Source organism: Cyanistes caeruleus, chromosome 21, assembly GCF_971803275.1.
Source record: "Cyanistes caeruleus chromosome 21, bCyaCae1.hap1.1, whole genome shotgun sequence".
NCBI classification, from domain to species: domain Eukaryota; kingdom Metazoa; phylum Chordata; class Aves; order Passeriformes; family Paridae; genus Cyanistes; species Cyanistes caeruleus.
In genome coordinates this window covers 5,987,738-6,006,629 of record NC_141721.1, presented here as the reverse complement: position 1 = coordinate 6,006,629, position 18,892 = coordinate 5,987,738, and the positions used below count along the sequence as shown (strand labels likewise).

Here is an 18,892-nt window from a genome sequence, read left to right as displayed (position 1 = left end):
ATACTTTTTTTGCCTATGCAAAAAAAAAAAAAAAATAGAAAATGAACAGTTAATTTAATAAAATATATGAAACACCAGAATCACAAGGGTTAGATGAGAAATTGAGATATTTAATTAAAGGCACACAAGAACTGGATGCCAAAAGGGGCTAAGGATGGTTTTTTCCAGTGCGTTGGCTTTTTGTGATCTCCACAAGTGCCAGGCAGGTGTGAAGCCACTGGTACAGGTATTCAGCTGGAGCAGAGTTCTGCTGCCACTCTGCTGCTTGTGGGACACCTGGAACAAAAAAACAGGTGTAAATACAACAGGGAAATTCAAAACCATGAGGAGTGTTGCTGCGAGAACAGATCATCCCCTCAGCAGAGTTTACCCTGAATCCAGTCATTCCAGTAATGGTGATGCCTTGAAAAGCACACAGCTGTATCATGACCATGACCTGTCAAGTGCTGACTTTTTTTGACTATATCTTATTTTCTGGTGGGTGCCCTGCTGTAAAAAGTGGTCTGCTAAATTTTAATGCTAAACCATCACTTATGTATGGAACATAAAGGACAATTACCTGATGTTAATTTTAAAGGAATTCCCATAACTGTGAGTTATACCTGCATTCACACCTCTCATCTGACACTGCTCTCTCACAACAGGTTCCATCCTGGGAAACCAAACTCTCCTAGCACACCTGCAGTTTCCAAAGCTACATTCTTTAATCTAATTACATCAGCATCCTTAACTGTAGGAAAACTGGATGCTCTAGGCCTGTTTTGTTCTTTCCAGTGAATTAGTTTAATATATATGAGGAGAACACATGGAAATGAACTATGACTGCCTCGAGTGTTTACTCTTTATCAGCAGGCAGGGTACTGTTGATAAATATCCCCACCTAAAGTAATAACTCTTGTCCACATTTGGCTTTTAACAGGCCTCTCAGACTGGTATTAGATCACGAAGAGAGAGCTGTCAACAAGAACAAGTAATTTCTCTTACGGAGATATTGCAAATAATAATAACAGCCTCTTGACTACTCTGGCACCAAAAAAAGCTCACGTTCATTAAAGGAGAGAAAGACAGACTGAGAAACAGCTCCTGTCTATGGCCTGTGAGTACATTAAGCACTTGGCAGATGGTGTTTACGAAGAGGAGGGCTCACAATGTGTGCTCCTGTTTGGAGATGGGTCAGTCTCTAGGGCAGGGCACAGAGGTCTGAAGCAGCTTTTCTTGCCAAAAGAACCCTCGTTCTTCATGCTTATTGGAGGTTTGCAATGAGATCACTTGTTCTGGAAGGCTTCAAAGCTGATCTGCTCCCCTTTCCTGAAGGCAGTGAATTTTGAGTCTAAATTTAACAGGTTGATTTCTATTGACCAAAAAAGACTGCAGATATTTAGGACCCATTATCTGTTGTTTAATCTATTGTGAAATCAAAGTTAATTTCTCAAGTAAGGCCCTTAAAAGCACTTGGCTGAGCATTGCCATTGACACAGTTTCATTGTTGAAGCGTGCCTGGTAACCTCAAAATGAGCTTATGATACTCACCAGTGATGAGGTCCAGCAGCAGCTCTGCTTTAACTTGCACGGATGAAGCAGTTGGATCAAAGCAATAAACCTCCTGAATCAAATTGTCATCAAGTTTCTGCAATGCAGAGAACAAAAACATGAGGGTGTTTGTGAAAAGCTTACAGAATGAAAAATAGATGAGAAACATATAGGAAATCTATAGGTAATTAATTATTTCACTGTCATTTCCCCCTTGGCAAATTCCACTGCATCTTCTTGGAGGAGGAAGAATAGAAAACAAACTTTCAACAATTTGAATTCTCACCAGTTTACACTGATTCCAGCTCTCAGTCTCCTCTGAGCCCTTCCAGTCTGGATGCAAAAGCAGCAGCACAGCCTTAACTACATCATGTACCAGAGCTGGGGGTTCTGCACAGCTCTTTATTCCAGCAAAGCTCTCAGCATTGAGTTTCTGGAAACGTTCACGCAGCTCCTGCAGCATGAACCGGTGGAACAGAATCCCTGCGTGCCTCACATTTGCCGCTTGTTCTGCCTCTGCAATCAAAAACAAACCTCTCAAGAAGCTGCTCAGAAACATCTGCTACTCAGGACTTAGATTACTAACAGACTATGTGCTAGATCCCTAAGGGCAGCAAGGTGTTTGCTTCACACTTTTGATTTTGGCACAAAGTACCTTGTGAGCCAAAATTTAAATCTGCCCATTTGGTTTATCTCTACTCTGCTAGGCTCTGAGACTTGCTAGGGAGTAGTTTATATATACCAAGGATTTTTATTTGTCTTTCCATACTTGTAGGAATGATACTTTTAATATAGTTTTACTGAGAGTCCTTATTTCACCACAAAAAACTATCTCACATATGTATGCACAATACCCAGCACTTGTGTTGGTTGTGTTTCCTCTAGAGACCTCTGCAGGATCTCCGAGCAGGCAGCTTGGGCCATCTTCAGCATTTTCTGCAGGTCTTTCTGTTCCCGGCATGGTAATTTCTTGTGCTGTCCAATGCTGATATCAAATATGCCAAGAGTTTTTCTTGATAGGTCATGAAGAGGTACTGCAATATGGTGTTCTCCATAGACAGAAGTGAGAGTGACCTCTGAACTGTCTGTACACTTGAACAGGTAATCTCTGAAATGAAATGTGCTAGGATTTACCATCCTGGTTTGTTTTGGTTGATTTACTTAGTGTATTTAAGATTACATTAATCTCTTGTTGTTAAAATAAAGGTATTATATTATTGAATTATAGTTTGTTTCCTTGAACTGAAATTTGCACAGAGTAAAGTATCATTCAAGGCGTGTACACAAAGGAAATAAATAGCATTGTGAACACAATATTGCTCAGCCAAGGTAATTGCTGAAAATAATGAGAATTTAACAATTCTTGATTTAAAAGCAGTTTGCTGTTTCTAACTGCATTGATGTTTGTTCTGGACAGTTTTATGAAAAGTAAAACAGCAAATGGCTGTTCAAACTTTGACAGCAAGGATGATATGCTTAAAAGACAAGTCTGTGGGGATCTTGGCAGTGGAAGGAAACAGAGAATTGAAGGAAATGGGACTAATATGTCAAGGAAAAAATACGGATTATTCTAAAAAGCAAAATGGATCAGTGTAAGCTATAATCCTGCAAACCTTGACAGCTGGTAAGCATTAAGTCAGAAGTTTTTGCAGCCTAAAGTCAAAGAGAAAATACTCCTCAGCCGTTCACAGTTCAGTGCCATGTGCACACACACCAGAAACCTTGATAGTGAGAGAGATTTCCCAGACACTCTCAGGGCTGCAGTACCAGGGGCTTCAAGTGATCTGGCTCAACCTGATGCAGGTTGAGTCAAGGAGCAGAGGGGACCAGTCCCATTGCAGGTGCTGGAGCCTACCTGAGGAGGTCTTCGTTTCTGAGGAGAACAACAGGAGAGCTGTGGATTTCCTTTTGGCCTGTGTTATCTGTAGTGATCACCCTGCACAGAGCATAGTTCTGCCAGAGAGAAAAGAAAGGTTTAGCTGCATCCAAAAAAGGAACAGATATTTTGAAGTGTGGAGAGAGAGGAAATGGTTTCTTATAGAAAACTCCCAGGTACATTCAGTAGCAATGAGATTGTTTAAAGACATCTTCCAACACAGCTTAGTTTTATTCCCAGAGATGGGTGAAGAATTTGCCCTGGACCTCCCTCAGCCTGACTATTTAATCCACCCCAGGCTCCACACTGAGAAACACCCACAAGCCTAGAGGTTTCCATTCTTTTTCTCATCCTCTTGCAGTCCTTTCTCATGTCATGTTTGTGTCAGTGTGCCTTGACACATGAAAAGAACAGAGGGGAGCGAGTGACCTGGCTATCAGGCAGCTAACAAGGGAACAGTGCTGAGCCTGGAATGACAACAGAACACTGCCAACATAAACCATGGTTATGAGAGGAAGCAGCTGAATTATGACTGCAGCAGATGTCATGCAGACTTTGGGATGACATGGGATCAGTCCTAAATATTGCATATACTTTTTGTCTTCTTAACTCACTGGTACATGAAGTAACAAGCTTTCCAGGGCCCAAGTGCCTGCTGAACAACTGGAATATGTCCTGCATGGAGCAGGGCTGCCTTTACAAGCTGGCTAATTGGGAACCAGTCACTTCCTGAGCTGAATTTACATCTTGGCTGCTGACATAAGTTCAGAACAAAGAGCTAATACATTTCTGTAACATTCTCTTTTTCCTACAAAATACCATGATTTTGACAGGCAGAGGATCTTCAAAGAGATGTATTTCCCTTAGTGGAAGTCCCAGAGAGCAAAGCTGGATGTATGGATGGGTGTGGGATTCTTCTCTATTGGTTGCTATGCAGCAGTGAGCACTGAAGTAGAATACTCCTTTTTCATATGGAGAAAGGGTTACACTAGCAGTGCTCTTGAATTCTTTTGCATGGGAGGATGAAAAGAATGAAGAGGGAGCTCCTTTACAGAGGGAATCTTCCTTCTCTACCTTTGTAGCCCTTGTGTTGCATGAGCAGGCACAAGAATCTTGTGTGGGCTTCAGCTTTAATGATAAAACCACTGGAAAAACACAGACAGCTGGAGGTGGCACTTCCTCTCTAAAGCAGCCTTTCAGTCCCTGAAAATTACAGACCTTTTCTCTGCATTACCTTGTCTTTGCCAGGTGTCACCAGATAGGTTGTGACAGTGTGGATGCTGGGTGTCCTGGGATACAACCAGTCCAGAGCAGTGACAGCCACTTGAAGGACGTTTTCCCGCATGCAGATGTGGTGGTAGGCTTTGCTGAATGCATGGCAAACTCCCTGTGAAAGCAGAATCCTCCAAGTGAGCCAGACAATTCCACACAATTTGGGAGAAAAAAGCTCCCATGTTGTAACAAATGTTCATGTTGTAACAAATTGGTTTAATCAGAATTTGTAAAGTGGAAAAGTGACTCTGAAATGTCCCTTATCAAATAATGCCCTGAAGTACTCAGTACCTGGTCACAGCCAAGTCCTTAACGAGACAAAGATGATTTTTAGTGGAAATAGCCAAACAGATAGGTAAGGTTGGCTTGCTGTACTCCATGCTGCCCAGGTGATGCATCCACAGTGAAGCTGATCCCAAAGAGCATCCCAAAGAAATCTGGGTGGCTGTCACTTAAAATTATTCCACCACGTAAAAAGTAAAGTTTCATGTCATATTATAGAAATGAATACAAACATGAGATTGAGAGTTTCAAGAAATAAAAGCTGCTATCTTTGGACTTTGCACAAAAGGTCAATTAACGTCCTAGTCAGGAGAAGGTTAAATAAATTATTGATGAAGTGATACCTCTTAATAAATTTCAGATAAGATGCTAATCAGCAGGATACTGATAAGGTGCTGTTCTTACACCATTTTCACCATATACTGCAGAAGGGGACCCACCAATATTTTTTTAGTTGTACATCTTACATTTACTCAGAAAAAACATGTAAAATTCACAAGTCTTTTGCAGGTTGGAGTAACAAACTGCTTCCTGATGGTGCCCACCTCATAGAAAGTGATCTCATGGGTCAGGAAGATGGACTTCTGACTCTGGTCCTGAAGAGTGTCAAGTCCTAGAATACCAAAAACTCTCCAATGAGCATCATACAGGGGCAGCACCAAGAGTGAACCTTTCCTCTCCTCCTTTTGGTCAGGGTTCCAGAAATGAATGTTTCCGTGGTGCTGAACTCTTGGAACATAGATTGGCTTTCCCTGATCAACGGCTGCAAAGCTAAAATATAAATTTATGAGGAAGTTTGTCAGGAGGAACAGAAAACCTTTAGTGAAACAGTAAATACTGCAGCTTTGATCTCTCCCTGTTTTTTGGCATCAGAGAAGAAAAGTGTGAGCTCCATACCCTGCCCACACTCAGCAATACCACATTTACCACTTGCATCCCAAAGGCAGTGCTAATAAAGAGGCACTTTTCATCCTTAGGACATTGTAAAAACACCAGCTAATGAATGGAATGAAAAGGAATACAGAAGCAAGCGGCAGTTACATTTAATAGGTTAGAGGCAGCAATGTTTAAAGAGACAAATATGTCTGGCTTTTGGAAATGACAAGCAAAGAAGCATGAAAGCTGTTTATAGTGTAAACACTAGGGGAGGAAAGCCATTGTTCTCCAAAATATCCTGTGGATATAAACTGGCATAACAGAATTAATTTTTAAAGAAGAAAATGTAGGCTCAATGCCTCAGACATTTGCTAAAGGATGAGATTTATTAGACTGTGAGCTAATCTCCCCAAGGAAAGGAGTGAAATCCCAAACAGAACAGTTCTAAGCAGACCATGCAGCGTATAAGGACATGTATAGGATATTGGATCATTCCACAACAGTCTCTTGGGTGATTTCCTCTCTGGAGTACTCCATCAACTGCAGTTTCCCGTGCATCCCAAACACTGCCCCACACATTCCAAACAGTCTAGAGAAAATGAAACAGGTATTTGCAGCTTTTCTTACCTGACTCCTTTCATGTCTCTGTGCAGTACTTGGTTTAGGACATAGGGAGCATCATCTGCGGTACAGGCCACGTAGCGCAGGACAGCCTGGCCCTGCTCTGGGGAGAGCTTGTTCTCTTCCAAAAGGGCAATATATGCACTGATCCTCTTGTTATCCCCATGGGCTTCCATGTCCTAGCAACAAAATGTTCCCCATTACAGTCTGTACATTAGCCACTGTCACTTATTTAATGGACTTAGCATTTGTTTAATTTTTGCTGAGATGCTGCTCTGGGTCACTGAGTTTGTGTGTTATCAACCCCATGACGTGGCTGTGTCTCTGCTGTGGCTGTGTCTGCCCAGTGCACTCTGTGACAAGCACAAACACTTGGTATTTTGATTGGAAAGGGAAACTGATTTCCTCTTTCCTGGTGCTAATGGGGAGGAGTAAATAGAAAAAGAATCCCTAATTATAATCTGTGCCTAAGAAAAAGCCATATGGATTTCTTTTCCAATAGGAGATTCCTTTAAGAAAAAAACAAGTGCCAGAGTTGCCACATTTACAAACCTAGGCAATACTGCAAGAACACTTCAGCTACACTGAGAGAAGTTTGACTTTGAGGAGGACTTTAATGGTGAGGAAAACCAGCTAAAGTTGCAGCTGTAAATTAAAAATGAAAATATTTTCACTACAAATTAAGCATCTTTGTCCCAAACTGACTCTGGTGTGTTTCATTGCAGAAGCTCCAAAACTATGAATATGGATTTCTGACCTGAGTCAGCTCTTCCATAAGCGAGACAAAATTATCCATGAGATTCTTTCAGCAGAGCAAGGATGCCTACCTGGGTCAGAGCCTTAATCACTGCTTTGTACACTGGTTCCATGCTTGTTCCGCTGGTCTCAGCCGCTTGCTGGATATCCTGCAGCCATTTCCTCCTGGCTGAGCTTTGCAAGCTCTTGGTGTGACTTTGTTCCACACTTGTGGTCAGGAATCTCACCAAGTTATCAATAGTTTCATCCTCATTGCCAGTGAACTTGGAAGCAATTAACTCAAGGAGAGTCTGGAATGCCTTTGGGGATAGCTTCCCCACTCTACTGAGCTGTGGGTATTGGGAGCAAAGCTGTTCCTTTGCTAGTAGAGAAAATAGAAAATAAGACAGGGAAAAATCTAGTTGATTAATCAGTTTTTCAAAATACAAATCAAGACCTAAACAGGGTTTGGGTTGGAGTCCATTCAGCCCATCCTTCTAGGTTTCTTTCAGCTATCTTTCCTACGTGGAAGTGGTCACACTGGCAGGTAGTCTCCAGTTTCCAGACTGGACGCATCCTTTTCTCTAGATGCCTGCTTCCCTCCTATGAGCAAGAATCCCGCACAGCCCTGGTGTCTCCCCTGGTGCTGCTGAACTCTGCAGCCGGTCTGTCAGAGCTGTCCCAGCGCGGCGCAGGCTGTGCCCAGCCCCGGCTCTGGGCTCACGGGGGTGCTCTTGCCCAGCCTGAGGAACGTGCAGGCGCTGCCTGGCTCCCGCAGCCTCTGGTTCACGGCGCCTGTGTGACTGATGTTTCCATCATTTTTTCTGCATCCCGTTCTCAAATCCTGCTGGACCCGAAGATGTCCCTGCTCATGGCAGGGTGTTGGACTAGATGATCTTTACAGGTGCCTTCCTATCCAAACCATCTTATCATCATGACCACAGATTTTAGCTGAAGAATTAGCAAGTACTAATTTGGCCCCAGTCATGGTGGGGCCATGATGCTTAATGCTGTCTTATCCAGCCCATCATATAAGGAAGTTCAGTATTCTAATTTAATTTCTGATTTTCTGATAGAACTGGGATGGAGAAGCTTTTGATAATATAAAATGTTTGGACTTTTACCTCTGCTTTCTCCTCACTTTGAAGAAAGGGATGCAGAAAAAATACACATGAAGTTGCATGTGGTATGATCACTTCCTTCACTACTCAGCCACAGCATAATGAATTATTTTCCCCTTTATATCTAATGTTACACTTTTTACTTGCAAGGACAATCAAATAATTCTACTCACTTTTTACTCTCTGTTTCCATTTAGGAGAAGTGCAATGTCTGTGAACCCTTCCCAAAAACCTGCTTGTTCCACATCCTTGAGAGATTAGGTTGAGGCTGCTAGAAATAGTTCATGTCTCTGGTAGGTGGTATTGATTTTGCTATGCTCCATTTCTGTTTATTTGTCCTTTAGTTTATGAGCCCTTCATGGAAGGGACTGTGTCCTTCCATATTTCCATGGTATGTTCTGGCATGCTTTGAATACAAGAGAGAAGTGAGCTGCCAGTTTCTCCTGGCTGGACAGCCTGGAGATGATTAACTGTGACATGCTGGTGTGCTCCCCACCTCACCAGCTGCCTCCAGTAAGCTAAAGGATAAAGAGATTTTGGTGGTTTCCACAGTGAGCCATTTTTAGTGATTTGCAGCAGAACAAGCCACATGAAGACAAGCAGGGAGATGAAAAAACCAGTCCTTTCCACCCAAGCACGTATGCAGACATGTTCTTAATTGCTAATACAGTGTTTCAGAGCACTTTATGCCCACATGTTAATATGTATGAGGCTGTCAGACAGGTTCAGGTGAACCTGCAGCACTTCTGCTGGACCCGAGTCTTTCCTATCAGGACCAAATTTGCTAAGCTTATGCAGTGAAATAACCAACAGAGAAGTGATACTCGAAGCTGCTCTGTAATTCATGAGAGCTGTGCGACAGTGTGGATAACTTCAGGCTATTTGAGTTCCATAAGAAAAGCTGTTCTCTCCTGTGAGGTACATTCCTGCTGGAAGCGGAGTAAAATGTATCTATTAAAAATAGCTAGATAACACAGATGGACTGGACTAAAAGTGCAAACATGTCTTCAGGTTGTATGTGTGTTTTTTCACTGCCATATCACATGTATACATTGCATGTTACTGCTGAAATAGTTTTTAAACTCATCCCAGTGTCATTAAAACATTGGGCTACTTCTCTATCTGGGAATTTTGCACAGGAGAAAGGAATGGAGCAATGCATTAACAAATAGGCCTGGGTAACTGGGTTCCTTTCCATTTTATACCTCATACTGCTTATGACTACTTGCAGAACCAAACTGGTGCTTGCAACAACTTCATTGACCCTGTCACTGTGAATGGTTGAAGGCCTCCTTGTTCTCACAGAGCAGAGATTATTCCTTACCTTTCATCAAGGCCTCTTTTCCCACGTCTCCCTGGAATGTGCTCAGAACAGCAACCACCTCTTCCAGGTCCAGAGACCCACATGCATTGCTGTCCCACTTTTCAAAAAGTGCCTCCAAAAGCTGTTTCCTTTGGGCCATGTGGGCCATGTGGTGAGCCTGCAACAGAGGAACAGTTGGTGTTTGGTAACTCCTGGACATCGATGCTGGACACTACACAGATGAGGATACTACACAAGTGTGGACACACTCTGCATGGTTGAACCAATCACATCATTCCTATGGTCCAGGCCAAATCTGTACATACATGGCTCAGGCCTGGAGATGAATCACTAAGCCTGGGAGATAACTTAGAAACACTAAACCCAGGTGACAGTTCAATTTACCAGGCAGGACCAGCACTGCAGAGAGTTATTTCACAGTGGACAAATGAAGAAGGTGCAGGATTTAAGATGAGGTCAGCTCATGTAAGTGCAAGTTTCCCAGAACACAAATGTCTCCCCAGCAAGAGCTAACCACAGCCTTGTCTGTGACACCCTGGGATGTGACAGTTCATTTTTCTGTACAGTTATTTTGCTGCTGCTGCCCTGAAGTGTGTGGGCTCCAAGCAAATACATATTACTATTTGGCCACTAAACCCAGCACAGAGGGATAAATGGCTGAAGCAGAACTCTCTCAAAGGCCAAACTACTGGCAGTGTGTGCTGTGTTCAGTGAAGACTATGGACGTCAGATCCAATATCTCATTCAAATTAGGTCAGCAGCACAGAGGGAAAACAGAAAAGAAAACACAGCTAGAGAAATGCACCACAAAACAGACCTGAAGTGATATGAGGCACCCTGATGCTGGGCATGAGGAAGGGGAATATTTTTTTTTCCAACACATGGCAAGAACACCTTGTAACTTAAATGCAAAGAAACTCATGGACATTCACATCCAACCATGCACATAGCAAACTCAAACATCCACAGCCTCCTATGTACATGCCAGTGCAGTAGGTCAGAGATCAGGTTCTTGGCTATTATAAAGGTGAATAAGCAGAATGGAATGTTTTGGGCTCTTTCACAATTAAATATCAACTCTTGTCTCACTGACTCCGGCTCTAGGACAGACAGACAACCTCTTACAGGATGAGTCTGTCATCACTTCCAGAGCTGAGGGCTAGGGAGGGAGCATCTGTATGAAAACAAAGGGGTAAAAGGTCTCATGAAGGAACAGAGGATGCGAGGCTGCAAGTGGAGAGCTCTGCCAGCATCAGATTAACAGTTGACTTTGTTAAGTGTCTGTGGGCATTTGCTTGGTTTTTGTTTGGACATGGGATCAGCAAAACTTATCAATATTTACTTTTTCTAGTTGTTTCATTTTTTCCTCTTTTGTCTGTTTGTATTCTCCTTTGATAAATGCAGCGAGCCTCTTCACAGTAGGCAGAGGAATGTCTTCACCAACGAAATTGTCCATGAGCTGTACAAACTGTGGCAGGGTGAGGCAGCTTGCAGCAAAGGAACTCTTAGTACAAGAATCCTTAGAGTTCTGAATCTCTGCCACACTGGGACCTGAGTCTGAAAGACAGAAAGCACAATGTGTCACAAGAAGCCAAATGCTGCCCTAAAGCCAACACGTGGCAGCTATCAACACAGCCCTCAATCCTGCACTTCCTATCCAGGGAAATTACGGCTGAATACAGACTGACTCCATGCTGAGTAAAGGGCTTAATCTGCTTATACTGTTCTAATAGTAGCTCTGCAGATCCAGTCTGGCATGGATGCCATCCTCCAGCCAGGTCAAACCCTGACTACAGGTGAGCTGGAATTGCTGTTACTCAGCAGGGGGCTGTCTGAGACAAAGACCTCATTGAGGGACTGCTGTCCCAGACAAAAAGGATGCACATCCAAGGACTGACTGAAGGACAGGGTAGTGCTGTGCACTGGAAGTTACCACAGAAAGCTGTAGGTACCAGGGGGCTGTACCATCAGCTTTACAACCCTTGACATAATACATCTGTCGCTGGATTACTCAGACGATGTAGACCCAGTTCTTGTAGGGTTCTAAACCGTGAGACGTAAGAGTGTTCACAGAGTGCTAGCAAGGAGGTTGGCCCTTCTAGGATGTTTAAGAAAATGCCTCTTTGAAACACAGTTGTCTGATCACAGCCTTCCTAGAACAAAGGCCTTTGTAGACAATGAAGTAGGATCATCCTTTGAAAACACAGTGAGAGATTAAAATAAAAGGCTCCTGCTAGATGATCTCATAGCACATCTCCCTATAGGCAGTCACAGTCTAAAAGTTATTTAAGTAATTTCTAGATTTAATGTGCTCAGGTTCCTGTCTTGCTATAGTAATATTACAGAGTGAAACAGAACATAAAGTTTCTCCTTATTATAAAAATGCTGCTGCTTCACAAAGTCCCTGCTTGAATTAAAATGTCTGCTCAGCACCTTGAATACAGGTCACCAGCAAAGTGACTCACCTGCCATCCTATGAGAGGAATAAGCTCTGAAACCTTAGCAGAAAACACCATGCTGAGATGGCAATGCTTATGGTCTTCTCTACTCAGAAATTACTCACATGGTTTTGAAATGGATTTAAAACGTCCTGTAGTTAAACCAGTCCAAATATATACACTGAAAATTATTCAGGTCTGTCAGAAAAAAGAAAAACACTTTACCCTGGCCATGCAAGAGCTCCTCATCCTGCAGTCTTGTCTCTGAGGTTGGCTGTTGGTCAGACTGGCTCTCATTGCTTGCAGGTGTTTCTTCCACAGCCTCTGCAGCTGGAGCGTCCTGTTGGGAATCGGTGACATCTGTGTCCATCATGGCTCTGTCTCCTGAGGCCGTGGTTGTAGCTTCAGGTGCTGTCTCTGTAACTCCACTGTCCTCTTGACTAACTTGCTCTTCTGATCCAGGTTCTCTGGCTGAGGTACAATCTCCTTCTGGTTTTGTTTCCATCTCAGGCTCTCTGCCCAGTATGGATTCCTCTGGTTTTCCAGATCCAGGTTCTCCATCTGTAGTGACAATGCTCCCAGCAGAGGCTGATTCTGGGAGAGCTTCATCCTGTCCGTCTACTGTTCCAGGCTCAGCTTCCCTCTCAGTTTTTGTATCTTCATGGGATTCGGTGTCCTCACAGGATTTCTCACTGTGGATGGTATCTCCATCCAAATCAGTAGCTTCAAGGCCAGTGCTTTCCACTGCTGACACAGCATCCTCGCCTTGCTTGCTCTCTTCAGCACCACTTGGCTCTGCTCCTTCATTTTCCTCCTTGGAAATTCCTCCAGTTTCAGCTTCGCTTGTGCCCATTTCTTCAACAACTCCCTCTGCAACACTGCTGCTCATTCTGTCAGTCCCTTGGCTATCATCATCTACAGGTTCATTTCCTAAAATCTCTCCCTCAGAAATTTCTGTTTGAGACAAGACCAAATTTTCACTGAGTTCCTCACAAACCTCCTGGTCACCAAGGCTTCCCCAGAAATCCATAAGATTAATATCTTGCAGCTCAATTATTGGCCCTAAAACAGAAAAAAATATGCGTAAGCTGATAGTTTGCACTGGTTTTATGTTCTCTATTATTGCATTAGAAAATTTAAACAAAAAGGGTAATGCCAAGGAAATACAAACTACCAGAAAGTGTCTTCTGCAAAGACACATCTCAGGAACACATGACTTCAGCATAGTGTCTTTGCCTGCAGAGCTCTGCACTTCTGGCTATGTATTAGACATGACACTACTTTTCCTTTTAAAAAAATATTTCATCATTCTCTACACTAAGAAGGAAAGAAGGAAAGATTCGCCTTGCATTTGATCTCAGCAATTAATTAATGTCCAATATATTTAAAATATTTTACTTTCATGCAGACGATTCCCTGCATTTTTTCTTTTTCTTTCTGGAGGTATTTTAGTGCAAACAAAAAATTAACTTCTAATATGCCCAGTAAGAAAGAACAATTGTTTCAGAAAAATTCTACTTCCCAAAAAGTACTTCAAAATTTTGTAGCAAGGAAAACTTATGGATGCCAAAGCATTTCGGAATATTGCATCACATTTTGCAAAATATGCTTGCAAATTCTGGTGTATAGGTCACAGCACTCATTTGGGTCCTTTATTTTGGGCTCTGTTCATTTCTGGTAACACGTATAAAACGTATCTGAACCATCAAGCCTTGTGTGGAGTCCCAGTGTTTTAACCACAACTGAAACATCCCATGTGCTTACATTCTCTGGGGTTCCAAAATTCCCCCTCATCAGTCACAGGGCTTCTGTCGTAGAAGTCTCTTAGTAGGGCCAGTATTTTTTGTCTATCCAAGGCACCAACCTAGACAAAAAAATTACAATTATTGGGTTTTTCCTGTGGTTCTTGTGACTTACATCAACATCTGTAGCACTACAAAGGCACCATTAGCCAAGAATTACCTGTGACTGGTAATTATCCATTACCAGAACATCACTACAAATTTCAAAGAAGTTAATTTATTTCACAGAGGCAAAAATTTCTTCTGGGCTGAGCTGTAACTCCCCACACATATTACTTTGCAGGCTCTTCCTCTTCTATGTCCTTGACAAATTACAGTGAGATAATTGTAACTGTTCTGCCAAAGGAGTTTTTCGTGTGAAGATCAAAGCTTCAACATTTCATACTCTCAGGACAGATATTGATTGCCTGACAGTACCATGGAAGAATTTTCATGTATTATGGATTGTGCTGTGTTACCTTAGTGACTGCACATTGTAGTTTGGTTTTGTGCCCCGCCATCTCCTTTGAAGTGTGATGTATTGGCCTGGAAACATAATTAGTCCAAAAATCTGAGCTATTATGACAACTTCCCTAATTTCCTTTAAAAATTCATAGACATTTGACCACAGAGGTGAGAGAGGTATCAGCAGTTCTAGTGCAGAGGAAGGTGTAGAGTTTATTAAATCCTTGTTGCTCAGCGTGAATGTACACAGAGGATAAACCCAGGAAAAGGTAATGCAATGGGTCATTTCCAATCAGGAAATTGTGGGGTTTAAAAAGTAAAGCAAACCTAAACGATTGCAAGTTTTCCATTTTATGATGTATTCCTGTTGTCATTATTTAAACACCACCTTTGTAATCTCCCTCCCATTAGTGAAATAAAGTAGTTAATTAGAAAACAGATTTACTTAAGTTCATCATTTGTAGTGAGTAGCTTTCCATCTGAATTATTGATTTCCTTTTCACATTTTTTTCTTAGTTTAAAACCTTCAAAATGTAAAATTCACCAGGCTTTTAATTCCTTGTGAACTTTGTCTGCCCTTAGACTAAAGAAATAAAGGAAGAACTTTGCTGCTCTTTTCTGGAAATTAGCTCAAGATGACTGCATTGTTTATAACCTGAAACTGTAATTATTGGCACCAATAGTAAAAAACAGAGGATTTGGAAACAACCCAGAGATACACATCTCACATACTGGTGAAGTTAATGTTGGAACTAAGTGAACACATCACATTTGCTGGTACTGCAGCACCTTCCTCTACAGGGAAGGGGTTTTGCCAGTTCTGCAGAAAGGACCAGAACTGAAACATAAGAAGCCATCTGGTCCAATTTTAGTGCTTCAGACTCTGGAATTTAATTCCTGCTGGTAAAAAAAAATGCTGGAAACCAGGGTTGAATTTCAGATACGGATGGGTTTGGAACAACATATGTCATCACAAAATTCTGCCTCTAAACTTACGAGATGTAGGTCCTGATTCCCAGTATCTTCTGACATTAACATACAGATACCTTGCACAGCCCTGTGCAAACATTTCTTCTTGTTATTTGTCTTTCAGTTGAATATATCAGATCGTGCTCTGATCCTTTTAGGAGATGCACAAACACACAACGTTTTTGAAGGTGCTCCCAGATCACTGTGGAATATTTGGATCCTCCATTCAGTATTTCCATTACACACACTTAATTTCTCATTCAAATTTCCTCAGCTGTTACTTGTCACAATCATCTGCTGGTTGCCCTGAACTTTGCAGTGCTAATGCATAATTTTACTTCATTGAAATGGGAATAGATGAATGAAGTATTATTAAAAAGAAAATAAGGGTGTTGCTTTGGGATTCGGTTCCTTTTTTGTCATATTAAAATAATGTAATTAGAGGATTTAGATAACTCAGATTCTTGAAGAGTTTTTTGTTATTTGGATCTAATAGTTTTATTTTTATATAAATATAAGTAAATATATAAAAATAGGTAAATATATAAAAATTGATAAAATAGCTGAAATTGTCAAATATTACTGGGGGTTTATTTACTTATTAAAACATTCCCACTTTACACAGATTTGCCATTTTAGCAGGGGTTCCTGTTATTTCAGGACACTTTTCCTTACAACTTACCCTGGGAAGAACATGTCACAGTACAGCCATCTATAGAAGAGAGGAGCACTACAGCAAGAAACCATTTCCAACTTCTCTCCCCAGCTCTGCTATTTTTCCTAGTTCTTAAATTTAGAAGAAAAGTGCCTTTTCTTTCCGCTTGGTGTGTGACTAAGGAGGCTGATGACAGATTCCTGCCCGCCTCCCCTTCGTGCTGCACCTGGTGAGCAGGACAGGTACAGCCTCTCCTCTCCACAACAGAAAATCATCTGTGTTTGTACAGCTGCCTAAAACTCAGGGCAGCTTTAATGCCCAGGGAGTTGAAACACGTTGACCTAATTTTTTTGTCACCTAGATATTGGCAGGTGATGATTCTCAGCTGTTTTCAGCAATGTTCTGTGACCTATGAGTAATTCCTTTGACAACACAGACTAAACCAGACTTGCCATTTAATCAGGGATAGGTCAGTGTTTAACCACTTGATTGTTTTTCTGGAAATGTGATGTGTGTATCCTGAACCCTACAATGAGCTTGTCAGTGAGCAAGAGGGAAGAACAGACACTAAGAAAAGGTCATGAGAAAGCAGACTTTGTTGTTGCTGTACCACAAGAAAGATAATCAGGACTGTCTCAAACTTCATTAGCTTGAAAACTAATCTCTGACTCAATTAAATTTAATTTTAAAATCCCATGTTTAAAACATCCCTGGAAATGAATGCATAGTTATAAAAGAAACTGATACAAGTGAGCACAGAGAAAATAAGCTAAAATTTCACAGAGCCATTGCCTTTTGAGGTATTATAGCACTGATCCAACTGTCTTCTGGGATTGTCTTGGGAAGTTTCTGCTGCACTGGATAGTCCAGGCTGTCCTTGCTGAGCTGCCATCCTTCTGGATGCATGCATTTGAAATCATAATAATGATCATGTGGATACCTTCTAATTTGACTGTAATTTAAACACTGCTTTCTCAGCTCCCTGCTCCTAATTGCAGCTCATTGAGGCAGCCAGCCATACTCACCATGCAGACTGGAATAACTGCCTGCTACCAAACAAATGGAAATTAGGAACTGAAACAACTGCTTTGCTGTGCTTTGCAGAATGAGCTCTACAGGTAATGGATCACATTCAAGTGGTAGAAGTCTTTGGGTTATTTTGCATTTTTATCTCCCCTGTGGGTACAGTAGAACTTTACAAAAGAAACCAGGCCATGTTTAAAAGAGCTTCGTGGCCCACACGACACTTTAGTGAACTCAGTTTGCAGGTCAGGGAAGGAGCCTGGAAACCACAAGTCTGTGCTCTGATCAGGTTCTTTTTCACAGCACTGGCATCATTGCTGATAGCTGCTCACTTCTGTTGTGTTAGTATTTTTGGCTCTTTGCCTCTGAGATTCCAGTGAGATTAGCAGCATGGAGATGGTGATTACTGCCACAGAAATAATAGCAAGAAAGTCACTTTAAAACATGAAAGGAAAGAAGGGATCCTTTGGAAATCCATGGCAAAGACAGGACTTGGGTTTGTATATTCCTGTAGCCAGGAGGATCCGTCACAGCCCTTCTTGACAGAGCCATAGGAAAGTGAAATGTCTCCTAGCTGGGAAGCAGACACATTTCCTCCCTCACCCCTGAAACAGCGGCTTGCCTGCTATTCTCTAAAACACACTATTGGTGTTGAAACGAGCCCTGTAATTCCTTTCTCTTGGCGGTAATGACATTATTAGCATGACATTGTAGAGCACAGTTCACTCTGGGTAGGCACTGCAAGCATAGCTGGAGGAGTGCTGGGTGGAATATAAAATTTATGTAGGGGAGAAAACTAAGAGTAGGGCAACTGCTTGCTCTGTAGTAGCCAGCAACTGCCAAACTGAGGGTACTCATAACAAGTACCACACTTTTTGGATAAAGGCCAACATTTTAGCAATAGTTTATGCCATTGATTTTTTAGTTCCTACTATTTACTAGTTTTCTAATGAGTCTAGCACTTTTTTTGTTTGCTTTTTAATGGAGATGCAGGTGTACTGAGAGGATGATAGATAGAGTTTAAAGCTGCTGAAACTCACATTATGGCTTTTGAGTTTCATTTCCAGCTCCGTAACTGACTTACTGTATTTTAATTTCCTGTCCATAAACTGTGGCTGAAGTTCACAGTACTGTTCTCAGAGAGGCTGTAAAGGTGGATTATTTTGCATTTTAAATTTTAACTATGAGATTTATTGATAGAAGCCCTTCAGATCTATAAAGTAATGCAACAAAATTAATGCAATCTATGTAATAATTGAAGTAATGTGCACATTTGTTAAAGTGAATCTACATCAGATTAGCTTTGCTGAAATGTGGCTGAATAGATAAATTAGCACTCAAATATTCTGAACATGCTGTGGAAGCAGGTAATTTTTTAGAATTAAAGGCCATGGTCAATTTCTTCTCCAGAATCACCAAACTTCAGTCTCAAGTCATCAGTTTAGGTAATCCCGTTTCTAATTAGCCATGAGTTAATAGGCTATTGGATGTTTCTGTATCTAAGAACTATGAATTTGACAACAATGCAGCAGCTATTGTTCTCTAAAATACTGCTGAGTAAGCACAAAGAGAGGCTCTAGAGTTGAAAAAAGGAAAATGCAAGCAGTGACCCAGAGAAATACCAAACTGGGAGCACTCCCACATTGAAATTAGGCTGAGAGCTGCTTTGCCTACCTTTCGATAATCACAAATGTGGAAGAGGTCAGTAAAAATTTGCCTCCTTGTATCATGTTTTGTTGCTTCTTGGAAGTCCTCAAAACACTTGAGGAGATATTCCATGATTTCCTGGAACTTGTCACTTGAAACATATTCAATGTAGGAAAGGACAAGCTATGGAGAGAAAGCAGCATGGTTAGCTTTCTTCAAGCATTTTCACCTTTAGTTGAACTCCTAAAAACCTATTACATGCAATCAAATATTTAGG

The 18,892-nt window shown here is 41.6% G+C and overlaps 1 protein-coding gene across 50 annotated transcripts in view; it reads right to left on the bottom strand.

Moving 5' to 3' along the window:
- Positions 1-89: 89 nt before the first annotated feature.
- EFCAB5 (EF-hand calcium binding domain 5) overlaps positions 90-18,892 on the bottom strand; it is a 35,973-nt gene continuing 17,170 nt past the window's right edge. For all 50 annotated transcript variants that reach the window (XM_086859489.1, XM_086859453.1, XM_086859454.1 and 47 more), the window contains 14 exons: positions 18,643-18,798; positions 13,840-13,939; positions 12,301-13,137; positions 10,980-11,194; positions 9,638-9,794; positions 7,285-7,574; positions 6,464-6,636; positions 5,506-5,731; positions 4,641-4,793; positions 3,386-3,483; positions 2,385-2,638; positions 1,817-2,046; positions 1,531-1,627; positions 90-276 (listed from right to left, as the gene is read on the bottom strand). In XM_086859489.1, coding sequence (XP_086715615.1) covers positions 149-276; positions 1,531-1,627; positions 1,817-2,046; positions 2,385-2,638; positions 3,386-3,483; positions 4,641-4,793; positions 5,506-5,731; positions 6,464-6,636; positions 7,285-7,574; positions 9,638-9,794; positions 10,980-11,194; positions 12,301-13,137; positions 13,840-13,939; positions 18,643-18,798 — 3,114 coding nt within the window. In that variant the 3' untranslated portion in view covers positions 90-148. The remainder of the gene's footprint in view (positions 277-1,530; positions 1,628-1,816; positions 2,047-2,384; positions 2,639-3,385; positions 3,484-4,640; positions 4,794-5,505; positions 5,732-6,463; positions 6,637-7,284; positions 7,575-9,637; positions 9,795-10,979; positions 11,195-12,300; positions 13,138-13,839; positions 13,940-18,642; positions 18,799-18,892) is intronic.